Source organism: Thunnus albacares, chromosome 24, assembly GCF_914725855.1.
Source record: "Thunnus albacares chromosome 24, fThuAlb1.1, whole genome shotgun sequence".
Lineage (NCBI taxonomy): Eukaryota > Metazoa > Chordata > Actinopteri > Scombriformes > Scombridae > Thunnus > Thunnus albacares.
In genome coordinates this window covers 19,687,661-19,706,161 of record NC_058129.1, presented here as the reverse complement: position 1 = coordinate 19,706,161, position 18,501 = coordinate 19,687,661, and the positions used below count along the sequence as shown (strand labels likewise).

Genomic DNA, 18,501 nt, shown 5'->3' with positions numbered 1-18,501 from the left:
CTGTTACTGATGATCAAAAAATCATCATAAAAATAACATATTTTACATTTTTAAAAAGAAAAACAAACAAAAACACTGAATAAAACTGTGTTAAATTAATAGAAACATCTAAACACTGAGGAGGAGGAGGAGGAGGAGGAGGAGGAGGAGGAGGAGGAGGAGGAAGAAATGGAATCTATGACCTCACATCTCATGTGATGAAAACCAGAAATCCTCTCGTTGTTCGAGCCTTATTTACACACTGCTCAGCTGTCATCAGGTCGTCATGGCGACGTGTTTGTTGAACCCGGGGTCACGTCTCCGCGGTGACAGCTGAGTGTTTTCTCTGCTCGCGCGAACAGAGAGTCAGTCGGGAGATTCTCCAGGAAGTAGACTGCTCCCACCACATTCAGGTGTTGTTCAACAGGTTCAGTCTACATACAGGTGTGAGTGATTACGTCATGTGTTGTCTCCTCTGACCACCAGGTGTCCTTGTTTACCCAGCATGCATCTCTCCAGTAAGGTAAAGGCAGTCACATGATTCTGAACCGTTGATACAAAGCAGTTAAAGAAGTTAAAATGTGAATTATATACATATAATATATCTCATTATATACGACTCCATCTGTTTTAAATTAAACTGTGTGAGCGACAACAATCAAGGCCGTAAAATTACACAATTTTTCTTTAATTTCCTCTTAATTAACAGTTACATCTCTGATAATCAGATCAAAAATGTTCTGTAATCTTTGATTCATTCTTGATCACCTTGAATATTAACAGTTAAAACTCAGAAAAAGTAAAATTGCATAATTTTCCTTTAAATTCTTTTTAATTGTTGCTCTGAACAATAATAAAACAAAACAATTAGACCAAGGTTGTAAAATGATGTAATCTTCCTTTAATTTCTTAATTATTGTCAATCAGACCCGTCATAAAGTTCTGTAATTTCACTGTAATTTCACTGTAATTTCTACGTAAATATTATGCTGAACAATCAAAACGCTGTTAAGTTACGTAACTTTCCTTTAATTATATTATTTTATTTTCTTAATTATTGTCCATAACAGTTACACATCTGACTATCAGATGAAAAAGTTCTGTAATTTCCCTTTAATTACTTATTAATCATTGTCCTGAACAATAATAGTTAAAAATCAGACCAAAGTCATTAAGTTATGTAATTTCATTTTAATTTCTTTATAAATACTCCCATGAAAAATAAAATTCTGTTAAATTACATAATTTTCATTTAGTTTCTTTATCATTATTGCCTTTAAAATTATTAAATTATCATTAAATTACAGTTAAATCTTAGAATGAGGCAGGAAAGTTATGATATTTTCCATTAAAATTTCAAGTAAATTACAACTTAATTACTAAAATATAAGAAAGATTTTGCTATATTTTATTTAAATCCCTCAGATTATTCCATAAAAATCATAGTTGAACTGGAGGTATACTTACCTATTTTAGCAGTCGCTGCAGTTATTTGTATAAAAATGAATAAATTTCTTTAAGAAGATCTTTGTTGTTGGGACAGTTGTGTTCTCGGGCAGATCTGACCTCAAATAAAACTCTTTAAAATACATATTTCAACATAATAGTATTAATAATTCACCACCGTCGACAGACGATACTGTAAAAAATATTGTCGTTTTATTTTTAGAAAAATGTGCCAGCTCGCACTTCCACATCAGAGTTTCAGTTTCGTCTCTGCTCTACAATTGGACACATAGAAAACACGATACAAAACACAAAGACAACAGACGACAGAGCCGGACACACAAACACGGAGAAGAATCCTGCTGGACGTGTGAATGTTGGGGATGAGAAGCCTGTCGAGTCGCTGCGAGGCATTTAAAGCCGTCGTATCGGGTGGGAAGGGGGTCTCTATAGAAAAACAAACACTCAAACATACAATATCTAAACATACGACAACTAATATCAGCTGTCAGTCTACTTCTAGGTTCCAGATGGTCAGTTAACGCAACAAACAAAGCAAATTCAAGTCATTAAAAACAGACGATATGTTCAGGAGAGATGCTGATATTCCAGTATCTTCGTTTAATTTGTTCTGCCTGCACTTTTCTTCTGGCATCAGGGTCATGAGACGAGTTAGTTTGGAGCCCCTGAAGTCCTAAAAGGTGATATTTTATCTTGTGAGCGCAAAGTTCCCAGAAAAAACAACTTGTACAGACAAAGTAATAAAGTTTGTGAAGACAATATCTGGTGCAGGATAACGTTCGTGAACAAGTTACCGTTTGTGATCAAGTTAATACAAACAAGATAATATCCTGTGAGAACAATAGCGCTGGGTATCGTTACCAGTACCAATACCAGTACCCTTAAAGTGACACCAGTACCCTTAAAGTGATACCAGTACCAATACCAGTACCCTTAAAGTGACACCAGTACCCTTAAAGTGATACCAGTACCAATACCAGTACCCTTAAAGTGATACCAGTACCCTTAAAGTGACACCAGTACCCGTAAAGTGATACCAGTACCAATACCAGTACCCTTAAAGTGACACCAGTACCCTTAAAGTGATACCAGTACCCTTAAAGTGACACCAGTACCCTTAAAGTGATACCAGTACCAATACCAGTACCCTTAAAGTGACACCAGTACCCTTAAAGTGATACCAGTACCAATACCAGTACCCTTAAAGTGATACCAGTACCCTTAAAGTGACACCAGTACCCGTAAAGTGATACCAGTACCAATACCAGTACCCTTAAAGTGACACCAGTACCCTTAAAGTGATACCAGTACCAATACCAGTACCCTTAAAGTGACACCAGTACCCTTAAAGTGACACCAGTACCCTTAAAGTGATACCAGTACCAATACCAGTACCCTTAAAGTGACACCAGTACCCTTAAAGTGATACCAGTACCAATACGAGTACCCTTAAAGTGATACCAGTACCCTTAAAGTCAAAGTCTCATCCAAATGATTTTTACACATTTTGAAAGTGTTCAGATTATTGAAATATTTATTAATTCATTGTAAAACGAGGCATCATCAGCGCAGACTGTTCGTGGGTCGTAGCTGCAGCTGTAACGAGCCAATCACATGTCGCGTTAAATCGAAGAACGCTTGTTGCGATTGGCTGCAAGTAAAACCAAACAAATATTCTTTTTTTTTTCTAGTTTGGGTATAAAAAGCATTAAATGTATCGTTTGACTGGTACTGGATTATTTCTGTAGTGATACTCAGCTCTACAGAACAACAACATAACATTAATTTAAAACAAAACATCTACTGTGAATAAGATAACTTGAACAACTAGATATGACAGAAACATGTAAACAAGATAACGAAACATGAACTTATTGTCTCCGTTATGACGCGTAGCAGGAAAATATCACATGATGGAACTTCAGGGGTCGTAGTTTGAGCTTCTTTGTAAAATTACTATAAAAAATACACAAAAGATTTTTTTACAACTTCATCACATGATGTTTTCAAAGCTTTTCAAACAAACACTTTAAGACACTATCAGCTACGATGGGTTTATAGATTGTTTTTCCTTGTTAGGCGACCACACGCTAACATTCGCCGGTAAATACACGACACAGACAGGCTACACTTGTTCTACACATCAGTTAACACTCCAGCATTGATTGAGAAATGTAAACATTCGTGCGGCGTGCGCATTCGGTAAGCAGCTGACTGGACGAACAAAAAGACAGAAGAGGAAACAAGCGGTCGACTGATCCGAGTTGAAAATACAGAAATTCTGATGCGACTTCAAGGGCTCTGAGATTCTACACATCGTATCCCAAAAAAAAGCTAACAGAGCGGTGAAGGCACTGACGAAGAGGAGCGCTGCGAGTCACCGCTGTCACAGAAAGTTTAAGTAAAAAGGAAGAAAAGAAGAACATCCAGCAGTTTTCTGGGGTGAAGAAACTTTCTCACTGATGAACAGAAGCTAAAATGTTCGTACGAGCAAACCTTCAGTGTTTCTTTTTTCTGCGACAGCAGCGATGAGCAGGTTGGGACGCAAACAGAAACCCTTGAATTTAAGCTGAAGGTGAATGAAACCAACAGAGTCCGTGTGAAAGTGTAAGACAGAGGTACTCAGCAGTGAAAATGTCAAGAACTTAAAAAGCAGTGACTGAAGTGTTACGTCAGGTGATAAAAACAAAGACAGGAAAAGATAAAAGGTGAAGGGAGGAGGAGCAGGCGACCCTGCAGGGGTCAAAGTTCAGTTCAAGAGTGCTCAGAAAATAAAATCCCACAAGGGTCAGCATCTCATCACCTTCACCTCCGGTCGCTCTACGAGTCGATCAAAAGCAGCGAGGCGACAGAAGACGAACTGCTCTTCCTTCCTCGAGTCCAAGACGAAGGCAGGTTTCTGCAGAGACACAAAACAAGAGAACAAAGATGAACATCAGCTAGCAGAACAGCTAACAGCTAGCAGAACAGCTAACAGCTAACAGAAGAGCTAACAGCTAGCAGATCAGCTAGCAGAACAGTTAGCAGAACAGCTAACAGCTAGCAGAACAGCTAACAGCTAACAGAAGAGCTAACAGCTAGCAGATCAGCTAGCAGAACAGTTAGCAGAACAGCTAACAGCTAGCAGAACAGCTAACAGAACAGTTAGCAGAACAGCTAGCAGAACAGCTAACAGAACAGTTAGCAGAACAGCTAACAGCACAGTTAGCAGAACAGCTGGCAGAACAGCTAGCAGAACAGCTAGCACTCTGAACTGCAAAAATACTGCTTAAAATAAACACTGGGACCAATTTCCTACGAGTCCCAGAGAGCATTGCTGCAAGAAACATCCAATCAGAGAGCTTCAGTTTCTCTCGGAACAAAGAAATGTGTTAGCTTGAACTTTTAGGACTCTGGGTGGAGTTTCCCCCTAAAAAACCTTTTGAGGCTATGAGAGCAAACAGTATAAGAATATGTAAGATTACTAGCTGGGACAGCTTTAAAGGACGAGTTCACAATTCTTGTGAGGTGTCTTAAACCAACGTTCAGGAGCTCAAATGAACATTAAAGCTGTTTTTCTTGCTGTAATCATTCCTCCTGTTCATACTGACCATTAGAAGATCCCTTCATAATGACCTTACAATGGAAGTTTATCTGAAGCTAATATGAAGCTTCAGCGTCCAAATGAGTCAAATCAAGTAGATATCTTTCAACGTTACAGTCTTTTTAGTGCCAAAGTTCCTCTTTTTGTTACTATACTTCCACCTGCAGCTCAACAGGGAAACACTGTCCGAGGAAACACAAAGAGGGAATTTGATGCTAAAAAGACTGTAAATGTGTCAGATATCCACTTGATATGACTAACTCAGACTGATGAAGCTGAATAGAAGCTTCACACAGACTTTTAAATGACTGTGTGGACACACTGTGGATTTTATCCTCCATCACTTCCATTGAAAGCACATTTGAAGGATCTTTTAATATCCAGTATGAACAGGAGGAATGATTACAGACACCTGACTGCTGGTTTAACACACTGGGAACACTGGGAACACTGGGAACTGGTCCTTTAACAATCAATAACAAGCTGTGACATGTAAGTTTAAAAAGAGTAGATTATAAAAAGCTCTAGTTTATATTTTCAGATTGTTTAACTAGTAGAAGTGAAACATCTTTGAGACTGAGGACTGACTGATTAGTTTAGGAAAATGTCTCTAAATTTAATAAAGAGCAGGACGGAGCCGCTAGCGTTAGCTTCCCGGCTTCCCAGTCCTGAATGGAGATTTTTAAAGTTACCTGTGACATCACAACATTAGAGAGTTAGTTAATGACATGCTAACACTCACTAGCAGATATTTTTATGTCTGAGAACTGATTCTGATGTTTAATTTGCTCTCAAAACACCAAAAACTCACCAGTGAAACATCACAAAGCAGTAAAAAAAGAGAGTAAGACTCAATAACAGGAGGTAAATATGAACAGCGTGTCTGTACCTCGAGGTCGTCGGCTCGCGGCTCGCTATGTGGTGGAGCTCCCTCTCCTCTCCAGGAATCTGCTCCTCAAAACAAGAGAAGATTGGATTAGTTTGGTGGTTTTGGCACAAAGAGACGACGGCCAAACCACATACACACACACACATGAAGAGAAAAAAAAAAAAGCTTGAATAAAACCCTCAAAACATCAACATATGAGTGGAGAGAGGAAGGAAGCGTATTGTTTGTATATTTCTACATATTTTCAGTTTGTTTGATGCTGCTGGTGGAGCGACTCCAAACCTTTCCTGCTCAAATACAGACGAGGACGGAGATCAGTTTGGTGGAGATGATGGTGTTGGGATTCCCTCTGTTCAGTCTGACTTTATAATTAACAGTTTCTGACAATCTGTGACGGTTCATCAAGGTCGTCGAGCTTCTTCAAAAGATGTAAAATCTACAAAATCTGACATAAACTGTGCTGGATTTAGAGTTAAATGTTATATATTCACTGTTTACCTTAAAACACTTGTATTCATTTTATAATAAGTTTCTTTAACAAGCACTCAGTCGACTGACTCTCCGTCGTGTTTCTCTGTTCTTTAACAAATATTAAAACCTTCATGGATTAAAAGTTCATAACACAGTTGGAGGCGTCCTGTCAACAGTTGCTTTTCGGGTCGAAACTAAACTGCTTCCATATTTTATGTGTATGTTGGCAAGAGTTGAAAACGCCTCTAAATCTGGCTGAAGTTTGGCGGCCAGACGACGCCACGTTGGCTTTGTAATACGCTTAAAAAATGTCTAAATTTGACTTTTTTATTACAAACTAATTCTAATAAACGAAGCACCATTTGTTTCATATTCGAATTTTGGAGTTAAAAGTGCAGAATATTAAAACTCTTCTGCCTTGTGATTAAAAATAAATCCCAGCTGTAAATGTAAGTTTTTGAACAAACCAATGATTATTACATTTGAAAGTTCTCTGTTTTCTCCTGAAAGAACAAAAAACACAAAGTTCTCCTGATCTGATCGTCTGACAGGTAAAAAGGGTAAAAACTCAATCCATCAGAGGTGTCCGGTGACGTCTGGACTGTCAGTTTGTCATCTTTCATCTTGTTTTTTAGTGACTTCTCCATCTGTAGAGGAAGTCTGTTTGTCTGGGAGTCTGGAAATGGAAACCTGCGGCAGGTGAACGCCTCCACGCTAACAGAGAGAAGCTGAAATGAATTTATTTGACCTGAAGGAAAAGTCTTTAAACTCTGAAGGTACCATCTTCTGACTGGAATCAGTACATTTCAGACATCTGCTGAGTCGTAGTTGAGATATTTTTTTTTCTCCGGAGCAAAGACAGACGGATTAAAAAAAAAACCCTTTAAAAGCATTAAATGACATTTAAATGAACATCTGTGTTTGCGGTGAATAAAAACATGAAACTGGATGAAAATCTAAACATGAAGATGAGAATAAAATCTGTGTGGAAGCTAAAAACACAGCAGAGCGCCCAGAATATTTTATTCATATCAGTCACAGCGCTCCAACACATCAAAGTTCATCTGAATCTAAATGTAGAAATATCAGAAGCAGATATTTGAAAAATGCAATAAACAGCAGCAGTGTTGGAGATCATTAACGCTAATCATTCCCACATCGTCCGCTCATATGAAACCATTAGAGACAATGAAGAAATACTATATGTATATATATATATATATATATGTGAAATGTTTATTATTATTAGTCTTTTTGGTTATTTTACTATAGTATTCAGTACTATAGTATTTTACTTAGTATTTTAAATTACTTTTGTACCTTCATTAGAAAGGTTCAACGCAGTAAAAACATTCTTCACTTTAATCCTTTTTGTTAAATTTAACCCTTTCATACATGAATTATTAAATCACATAGTAAACATTTTTTTATTGTTAGGGTTAGGGTTAGGGGGTTAGGGTTACGGTTAGGGGTTAGGGGTTAGGGTTAGGGGGTTAGGGGTTAGGGTTAGGGTAGGGTTAGGGTTAGGTTAGGGTAGGGTTAGGGTTAGGGTTAGGGTTACCGTTAGGGGTTAGGGTTAGGGGTTAGGGGTTAGGGTTAGGGTTAGGGTTAGGGTTAGGGGTTAGGGTTACGGTTAGGGGTTAGGGTTAGGTTAGGGTTAGGGTTACGGTTAGGTTTAGGGGTTAGGGTTACGGTTAGGGGTTAGGGTTACGGTTAGGGTTAGGGTTAGGGGTTAGGGTTAGGGGTAGGGTTAGGATTAGGGTTAGGGTTACGGTTAGGTTTAGGGGTTAGGGGTTAGGGTTACGGTTAGGGGTTAGGGTTACGGTTAGGGTTGGGGGTAGGGGTTAGGGTTAGGTTAGGGTAGGGTTAGGGGTAGGGTTAGGGTTAGGGTTAGGGGTTACGGTTAGGGTTAGGTTAGGGTAGGGTTAGGGGTTACGGTTAGGGTAGGGTTAGGATTAGGGTTACGGTTACGGTTACGGTTACGGTTAGGGTAGGGTTAGGGTTAGGGTTAGGATTAGGGTTAGGGTTACGGTTAGGGTAGGGTTAGGGTTAGGGTTAGGTTAGGGGTTAGGGTTAGGTTAGGGTTTACTCTTAAACAAGTGAAAAATCATGTCAGTAACTTTTTTTTTTTAGTATATTGAATTTTGAAATGTGTCAACTGTAGTGGACACCATGCGTCAACGGAGTAAAAAGTGATTTATGGAAATAAATATAGGCAAAATATATATGTATGTTTATATATATATTATTGTATTACACATAGGAACATTAGATAACTACAACAATAGAGAGGATATTTGAAAAACAAGTCCTAGGCCCAATAGACAGAATGTATTTTCAGTCACAGAAAATAATGTACAAGAAAAATATTATTAAAAACTTGATAAAAGTATTTCAAACATCTTATTTAGTTGAAAAATATACTTTTTACCTGTTTTTTTTGCTCTGAGAATAAAAGTATTTAACAGATATTCCTGAGCTACTTGGTACGTTTCCTCCACTCTCCGCCATGTTGAATTTATGATTCAATATCTCAAAATCACAGAGAGTCAAAAATGATATTCAGACGAGGGTTCAACACCTGGTAGTTGGGACATGATACTACAACTTAAATGGTTCAAGATGGTTCCAAATATCTGTCCGCTGTAGTGGACACCATGCATGAAAGGGTTAAATTTGTTCATTAACGTTATGTAATGTGAACTTGTGGAATCACTCACACTTGAGTTTGTCGCACAAAATCTGCAAAGTTTGGATCCCTGGAGCACAACTCGATGACCCTCAGACGCTCCTGGATCTCCTGCAGGAGGTCAAAGAGGAAACATGTTTATGTAACAAGAAGAGTCAAGAGGTCAGGAGTGATGTTTATAGACTGACCAGAGAGGTTTAATGAAGAGAGGAAAAGGAAGAGGAGGTGCTGCAGGTAAAAATACTCCCGCTGAGACTGAAAACTGTCACAGCAGCGGCTCGTCACTCAACACTTCCTGCGCTTTCAGAAACTCCTCTCTTCTGGAGCTTTTACATCGTATCACATATCCTTCATCAGCAGGTGCCTGCTGGCCAATGAATTGTACATGTTGAAGACTCCAATTTTTCTGACTCTGGAAAAACTAGGACACTATACTGGTGGAGGGACTCCTTCTGCAGAAATGGAAGAACTTGTTGGAATCTCTGGGAGTCAAATATAATTTGCACTTCGGTGAACAAATAACTGAATTGGGAACATTGTGCATGAATTAATTCCATCTACCAATAATTATCATTTTATTTCACTATATTGTTTCTATTATAATGTAAGTGTTGTGCCTCCTTTTTTGCTTTTATGGACCAGTCCTGTAACATTGTGTTCTGAATGCTTTTGGGAAAAATATAATTAATTCGTCCAAATTTCTGACCGCTTTCTCTGCCGAGGAAGATCATGTAATATGTTCCAAAAGCACCAGGGCAGCCGCTAAATGGACCTTGTTTTGTCAAATACTGCTCAACAACATGGACAACACGTTCTCTGCTGGGACTACGGTGCAAACATGAATAATTCATGAACATGTTTTCTTGTTCTCCGGATAAACAGACGCTGACGTTTCATCAACTAAACTGGGTCAAACATTAAGGACATGAAACTCAGCTGGTTTCATTTCTACCCTACAAGCAGAGGTGTGTCTGTCACTGTTTGAGTGGCCTCTTGTATACCTGTGGTGTCCCTCAAGACTCAATCATGGCGCTACTTTTGTTTTCTATTGAAATGCTGCCACATATTATAAAATATGATATTAAAATTTGCATCTATGCTGACGACACACAACTGTACATAGCCAAAATCTTCCTGTATTTCAATCAATCAATCAATCAATTTTTATTTATATAGCACCAAATCACAACAAAAGTCATCTCAGGGCACTTTTCACACAGAGCAGGTCAAGACTCTTTAATTCACAGAGACCCAACATTCCCCCCATGAGCAGCACTTGGCGACAGCGGTAAGGACGGGTAGAAACCTCAAGCAGAACCCGGCTCTTGGTGGGCGCCATCTGCTTTGACCGGTTCAGAGATGAAGCTGCTGTATTTCACAGAAATAAACAAAATAAACAACAAACGTGTTCATGAACAAGCAGAACAAGCTTTCGCACCTCTTTAGTGAGCGTCGTGTTCTGGTAGATGCGTCGCATCTCTTCGCTGCTGCCGAGGTCTTTGGAGGCGTCGGCGCTGACAGAGCTGCTGTACTGGGCGAGGTCAGGGCCGTAGCGCCGATAGTACTGAAGCAGCTCGTCGTCATAGCGACGGTAGTACTGGGTGCTGACGGGGTCGCTCTCGAACATGGGGTTGAATTTGGTGGCGCGCGGCACACTGTCACCTCGTCTGGAGGAGGAAAATTTAAAACATGAAAGTTTATTCTTTGTCTGTTTTTATTTGTTCGTCTAATAAAAACGATGAGATGGAAACATGCTCTCTTGATCAAGTTTATCACTGCATCTTTATTTAGATTCTTCAAAGTTGAAGGTTTGAAGAAAGGACACAACCAACCTACAGTGTTAAAAGGGACATTCGAAATTCAGCCGTATATGAGAAATTCTTAATTTATACCCTGAAGATCAGATAAACGTTTCCACATTTGGTCCAAAAGAGGCTTTCATAAAGGATAAAAAAATCTGTCCATAAAAAAAGTCTGTTTAATAATTGGCAGCAAATCCACAAATTATAAACTTCAAGCACAAAATGAAATGCTAAAAAGGTTTAATTTCTTCCTTTTATGATCTTCTGGTTAAAAGATCCCAGTTGTCCTCAAAGATGTTGATTATCAACAGATAACTGGAAGAAAACATGAGGAAACACTGACGTCTTTAATTCTAGCTGATGTGTGTAAATGTCACTCCTGTCAAAATCCACAAATTTTATAGTAATATTACAGAAACTTGCACTAAATTAATTATTCTTTCGTTGAATTAGCGAATGAATGACATCAAAAAGAGTATACAAACACACTGGGACATAAATAAGGTCCAATTGAGGAAATATGAGTAAAATACAGGATTATATCGGCATATTTATAACGGATAAATGTAAATGTGAAGAGCTAATTATGTATAGAGACATTTGTACGAAGATTTACCCTATTTTTGTAAATATTTTTTTTATCTTTATTTAAATATTTGGTATTATAAAATTATATTAAATATGAAATATTTTGCATTATGTATTTGTTATTATTGTTTTTATTTCATTTTTTGCTTTGTGTTAATTGACTACTTCCCATTATGTTTTATTTATTTTTCTGTCTGTTATTCATGTTTAAAAGTAGAAAGAATGATTTTTTTAACTCCTCTGATTCACATTTTTCTTAAATCCTTCAACAGACACTCGGTTCGTTAATAAACAACACTGACAGGAGAATAAACGATTGCTGCTCACCTTGGCGGGTCCTCGGTGTCCTCCCTGTCGTATTGCTCCCGCAGCGTCCTGGCCAGGAAGAAGATGGTCCCGGCCGCCACCATCAGGAAACCGGCCACCGAGGCGATGGCGATGCCCACCACCAGCGGCTCGGAGACGTACTCCTCGCAGTGCTCGCCGCGGTACCACCAGTTCTCTCCAACACGACACCTGCAGCCGAGGTAACAGGTTCAAAAACACAGCAACAGTCACACAAGGTCCTACTAAGCTTCTTATGTTAATGATATTCCATCCGTTTGTATGTAGATGATACTGCTATTTATTTATATGCTAATTCTAAACAGCTTAACACAGAAGGTGTGCTAAGGCATCACTTTTTAAGCGTGATTATAAGAGGCAACCTAACTATTAAAAAGCAAATTATTAAAATCTCAGGAGCAATGAAGCAGCTTGTTTAAAATGCGTAAGAAAATAATTGAGTAACTTTTAGCAATATTCGGGGCAGTAAATGTACAGTGGATTGTCCCTGTCAAATAAAAAAATAAATGGGTTTCTTGCACTTGATATTACATAGTTTCACTTTATTCTTATAATAACAAAATTTTTTATCAAATTTTGGTCAAATTGTTTGGAAACTTTTCCTGAAATTAGACGTACATGTAACACCTTACGCTGCCAGAACTGTAGTGCTCTGTGGTCAACATCCGCTGTGTGTAGGAAGGACATTTAAGGTCTAGTTTATTTAAGAAAGGTTGACTATTTACAAGAGAAATAAAAAAATGTTATTTTGAAAAATCTCCCCATGGATGCATTCAAGGACAATCTGACATCTCAGATTTGAGAGCAGTGTCTGGAGAAGTTACAAGCTCTGTTGCTGAAAGCCGGAAAATGTAAAATAAGCATATTTAGGTTACACAGGAAACATTTCTTGCTTTAAAATGTTGTTTTTTCAGCAGCTGAGGCTCAAAAATCTCAGAAGTTGAAGAGTCCTTTAACGCATCAAAAAGTAAAAGTCTAAAAAAAACTGATGGGACAATTTGTAAAAAGCTTAGTAGGAGTATAAAATATGTTGTTACATTCAAAAAGTTAAGTGACATTTTCCTAATATATCCTGTTACTTGAAGAATATAAAAGCTCCTCCAACCTGCAGATGGCGCCCTTTCCGGGGATGATGTCACATTTGCCGTCGTTGAGGCAGAAGTCGTCCTGCACCTCGCAGATGCTCTGACACGGCAGGCCGTCCACGCTCAGGTACCCGGCGTCGCACACGCACTCGGCCTCACTCGACCACTGATTCACCATACACCTGGAAAACTCGTTACACGCCTGGAACTTACAGGGATCCGCTTTGTCACCTGGACAGGAAACACAACAACAAATAAACAGAAGAAGAAGAAGTTTGAGACACAAGGACAAGACCTGCTTCTATTGCACTGTTCAGGATTTTCAATGGTGGATTATAGTGGAGATTTTTCATTATTTTTACCATTTTATAGAGAAAAACAATTAATCTATGATAAAAATAATCATTAGTTGCAGCCCTAGTTTGCTACTTTTTTACTAATACTTCATAAGCTGATATTATGCTACGTGTGTTTAAAATAAAAAATATTTTTTGTAGCTTTAACCAAAAAAAGGACAGAGAAGAGAACCCTGAGGAACCTTATCAGAGGTGAACTCGAAGGAGTATCTTCTTGTAGAAAAACCTCCTGGACTGTGAAGTTGAAAGCACAACATGAACATTTTCTGTTTCGTAGCAACACGAAAACTAAGATATTTGTATCAGGAAATAATCAAATCTAAAACCCAAGCAAATGTGGAGTCTGGGTGTTGAAATTAATCTGATTTAGCCAAATATTTCACAAACTACTTGAGTTGTATTTTTAGAAATGTTCTCTTCTTCTTTCAGAGTGACTCTGAGGTGGAGTTTGTGTTATGACAGACCAGATAAGCGTAGTACCGCAGATGGTTCACCATGTGCTTGTGCAATGGAAAACCTGCCTTCACACACTGTGCTGAAGACGAGTGGAGTAAACTGATTATCATGTGCACAGTGAGTCCTGACCGCAGTGACTCACTGCTGTAGATTAGAGTTATCAGACTGTCAGGAGCTCCTCTGATTGGCTCAGACTGATTAATGAGCTGCAGCTCAGCAGAGACGAACACGCTGGAGGAAATGTCTTTCCTCTGACGACACCACAGAAGAACCTATCAATCCAAAACTCTCAACTTTTGTGATAATAATGACTGTTGGAGCTCCTCAGGGTTCTATTTTCGGTCCTTTGTATTTTCAATTTACATGCTAAAAACCAGCCATCAGTGCCATCAAAACTTTGTTTTGCAGTTTTTCTTGAAATGTGGTTAAAATTTATGAGCAACAAGACATTATTCTTGCCCTGTAGAAGGAGGCAGATCAATCTGTAAATTCAACATGTGACATATTATCAGTTTATACAGTAAATTCGGCTAACATGTTAGCAAACGGCTGAATACATCCAGCAGAAAGGGTCAGTAAATACTGGTGGGGTTCCCCAGGGTTCTATTCTTGATTCTTCTTTATGTTTTTGGTTAAATGCTCAGCATTTATATAAAATTCTGTTTTCAATATGTTTTTACACCAGTCGCACACCAGAAAAAATCTCCATCTTCATCAGTCAATACTAAAATCTATTATCTGTTCCACTGATTGATTCGACAGCAGTGATTCAATTTATTCTTTCTTTTGTGATGATCCTGATGCCACATTTATAGAAACTAAAATTAAACTAAATATTTTATATTTAATATTCATAGAAGACACCTAGGACATTAGGAAACATTTTTCAATATGTTATATACAAAATAATCAATAAATAATCTGCAGATTAATCAATATAGCCCTGGAGAAATGGCAGAGGAAACCAAAGACATTATCTCAGCATGTTGCTGAATTTGTCTTCCTGTTCTAATAAAAGTGAGACTAAATGGCTTTTAGAAATTAATGGGTTTTTTTCATTAAATTTACTGATTCTGATTCCACAAAACTCTACAAATCTGCAGAAACAAAGACTGACACTGGACAGAGACGGACGGTGTGAGCTCAGACAGACGGAGGTAAACATGATGTTGATTCATCAGTGTGAGTCAGCGTGTGCTGCTGCTGCTCACGTTCCTCCCAGACAGATTATCTCAGGTATTAGATCAGAGTCCTGACAGGAGTTCAGTGTCAGAGACAGAGAGAGTCCTCAGAGCTGGACTGAGGAGGTTTATAACACCTCAGAGACTGCAAACACTTTCACCGAAAGACACTTTTGGAAACTGAAAACTAAAGAAATTTTATTCATCAGCAACATTCTCAAAGGTCAGATTAAAACACCTGAGAACTGTTTCAAATCCAGAGAATTTCTCTAAAACTAAACTAAAAATGTAAAATATTTGTGTTTAAATAAGCAACAATTAAAGTTCAAGTCTGAAAAAATATCCTTAGTTATAAAATCAATTATTATCTGATTCTCACCAAAAACTCCCACTTAAAACCAGTAAGATAAGAACATAGATACACAAATCTGTGATGGGAAATGACAATGATGTCAGCCTCCGTCACTTGCTGTAGGTGGAAGTAAACAAGTCTAGGGCTGCAACGACCAAAATGTCCACCACTGTTTCCCAAAGCACAAGATGACGTCCTCAAATACCTTGTTTTGACCTCAACACAAAGATATTCAGTTTACTGTCATAGAGGACTAGAGGAACCAGAAAATATTCACATTTAAGAAGCTGGAATCAGAGAATTTGGAGTTTTTCTTCTTAGAAAATGACTCAAAACGATTAAGCGATTATCAGAATAGTTGGTGATTAATTTCATAGTTGGCAACTAATCAATTAATCCACTAATCGTTGCAGCTTTATTCTAGACTCTCCATTCAGAGAAGGAAAAGCAAAACGAGATTAACGAGTAGGATGGATGTGTCCAATTAGCAAGAGGGTTGTTATGTGTTTGTAAGAGACTGGTTTTTAGAGACTTTTCCACCCTTCCAGAGGACCAAAAGTTATGAAGAAACATTTTCATTATCAGCCTTTACAAACTGGTGTTGGACCAACCATCTAACTTCACAAAGCTGTAATTTCAGTCCTACCTGACTCGACGTCCAGTGAGTACTTGTCAATGGCCAGGTTCATGGTCTGATAGGCCGTATTGGCGAAATCTTCCAGGATGAGGTAGACGACGTTGGTGACGCCCCTGGGAACCGGTTTACCGAACCTCATCCGGCTGTTCACCACGATGCTGCCATTCCTGAAGTTGAGGATCTCCAGGTTCTGGAAGTTGTTCAGGTTGGACTGCAGGTACGGAACCAGCTGCGAGGCAAACACAAAGTGAAGAATGTTACATGTGAATCTACAAGTTTTCACTCGCTGAGTCATGATTCGTTGAGTTCTCACCAGCTGTAGGAAGCGTTGCTCCAGGGCTTTGTACTCAGGGGAGCTCTTGTTGAAGAGGTCCATGGAGAACGCCATGTTGGTCACCCTGAGGCTGAAGAACACTGTCAGTGCTCTGCCCGGTCTGGTCGGCAACGCGATGCCGTCTAGGTCTGACCCCTGCGCCCCACTGGAGAAGCCACTGCTATCGCCTTCGGTCGCCACGCCACCCAACTGGAACACATCAAAGCTGACGTCGATGCTCGGTATCTCAGAGAAGTTGTGCTCTAAGAGTTGGATCTCAGTAGCGGGGTTGCTGTCGTTGACTTCCTGAAGTGAGGATGTTGACGTTTGGAGGATCTCCCCACCGGCTTTGCCTTCTGAAGTTCCTGTTAAGGTTGTACCCAAATCTTCGTCTTGTGCTAAAACACCTGGTGACCTTTCTGCAGCATCTGATGCTGGAAGACTTTCCGTTTTGTTGACCTCATATGGTGACAAAGTTGGAACATCTAAAGACGAAGCACTCAGTGGAACCTCATCTTCATGGTTTGGGTGCTCATAGTAAACCAGATCCTCATCATCCGGCGCCGAATCCGACACTCGAGTGAATGGTGAGTCCTTCTCAGGCGAGAGTGCGATGCTGCTGCTGTGGTCCAAACTTACAGATGAAGACGTTTGCATTGGAGAGGCAGTTGTTGTGACAATCATGACTTCATCCACAACCAGGTCCTCATCTACAGCAGCAACTGGTGGCGTCTTTGTTGCAGGATCAGAAACGCTGATGTGCTGCTCCTCCAAAATCTCAACCTCATCAGGGTGTTCAGTTCCTGGCAGCAGCAGTTCAGGTTTTTCAGTGAATACTTTCACATCTGATGGTTCTAGAGTGATGATATCAGAGCTGGATTCTTTGACTGTACCTGGCTGTGCTTCTACAAAGGTGGGCGACTCTTTGGTCGGTGAAACGCCAGAAACAGGGACTTCAGGCTCAACAACTTCAGCCACCTCCTCCTCAGATACATCTTCCTCTGATCTTGACCCATCTGTTGCTACTTCAGGAGTTTTCTCCACTTCAGATGTTTCCTCAGCGGGTTCTTGATGTATGACTGCCGCATCAGTTGGTCCTGCAAAAACAGGGGCCTCACGAGTCCAAGATTCAGGTGCAGGAGCTTCTGTAGCTGGCGCCAAATTGCCATGTGGTTCAGTCAAAAAGTACTCGTCGTAGATGCCGGGTGCTCCCACTGTGTGCACCGAAAGTTCAACAGTCAAGGTTCCTTTGGGTGAGAACACAGGTGCCTGGGTGGTGGTGGAGTACTGAGGGTCAGTGCTGATGTGCGGCGTCACCAAAACCCGGTCCAAGAAAGGTTCTTCGATGTTTCTGTCTTCCTTTGATTTCTCGAGTGTTGGAAGTGTCGTCGTTTGTAAAGGGGTAGCGCGGGTGAACTCTACTCCCATTGCAATTAAATCATCTTTCTTGCTGGGTAGCGTCTCAAAAACAACGTCATCCTCTTCCTCGTCTCTGTCTTCCTCCATCTCCTCCAGATCCGGCGGTGGGAGGACCTCCAGGCTGCCACCCCCCCGATCAGACGTCCCGCCCAGCTGCCATGACCAGAGATCTGCCTCCTCCCCATCTCCAGAGAAACCAGAACCAGACCCATCGTCCGGTGAGACCTCAGAGCCAGTTTGAGGTTTTATCAGAGAGGAAACAGCCACCGCATGGTCCCCTCGGGGCGTTTCATCTCCGGGAGAATTACTAAGGAGAAAACCCTCATTTTCTATGTTTCCATTATCTGTAAAGCAGAGAAACAAATTCAGAGGTTCAAACTAAAAGAAGGAAGAATTAGCAAGAGACATAACATTTAACTTAACATTTTACGATTACATTTACAAAAACACCTTAATTACATCGATTAAGGCTCCCAGTTATGTTAATTTCCACAGTTTTAAAGGTTTAGTTAATTAAAACTTTTTATTTTACTTGCTCATGGTTGTAAATGTGTAAATATATATAAATATATGTCTGCACCTGTATATTTATGTATGTTGATGTCTTTTTTGTCAGGGGATTTCTTAAAACATTGTGAATTATGATGAATTATTTATTGTCTAAATTATTGAAAAACAATTCTCAAAATAAATTAGAGATATAATAGAATATACAGCAGGAAATAACTATAATAATGTGACTTGTGTTTGTAGATACAGTGTATTTTCTTTAATGTCGTCATTTAAATTCATCCGTAATTTATTATAAATAGAAGAAATGAACGATTTCTCTTCTTAAGATTTGTTTTGAATTCTCTTATGAACTTATGTAAAGAGCCATCTAAATATG

The 18,501-nt window shown here is 39.3% G+C and overlaps 1 protein-coding gene across 2 annotated transcripts in view; it reads right to left on the bottom strand.

The window, feature by feature from the left end:
• Positions 1 to 3,465: 3,465 nt before the first annotated feature.
• Positions 3,466 to 18,501, bottom strand: part of impg2b (interphotoreceptor matrix proteoglycan 2b) — a 36,656-nt gene continuing 21,620 nt past the window's right edge. For both annotated transcript variants that reach the window (XM_044344294.1, XM_044344295.1), the window contains 8 exons: positions 16,194 to 17,956; positions 15,890 to 16,109; positions 12,919 to 13,129; positions 11,796 to 11,984; positions 10,517 to 10,745; positions 9,110 to 9,189; positions 5,919 to 5,977; positions 3,466 to 4,345 (listed from right to left, as the gene is read on the bottom strand). In XM_044344294.1, the coding sequence (XP_044200229.1) occupies positions 5,944 to 5,977; positions 9,110 to 9,189; positions 10,517 to 10,745; positions 11,796 to 11,984; positions 12,919 to 13,129; positions 15,890 to 16,109; positions 16,194 to 17,956 (2,726 nt within the window). In that variant the 3' untranslated portion in view covers positions 3,466 to 4,345; positions 5,919 to 5,943. The remainder of the gene's footprint in view (positions 4,346 to 5,918; positions 5,978 to 9,109; positions 9,190 to 10,516; positions 10,746 to 11,795; positions 11,985 to 12,918; positions 13,130 to 15,889; positions 16,110 to 16,193; positions 17,957 to 18,501) is intronic.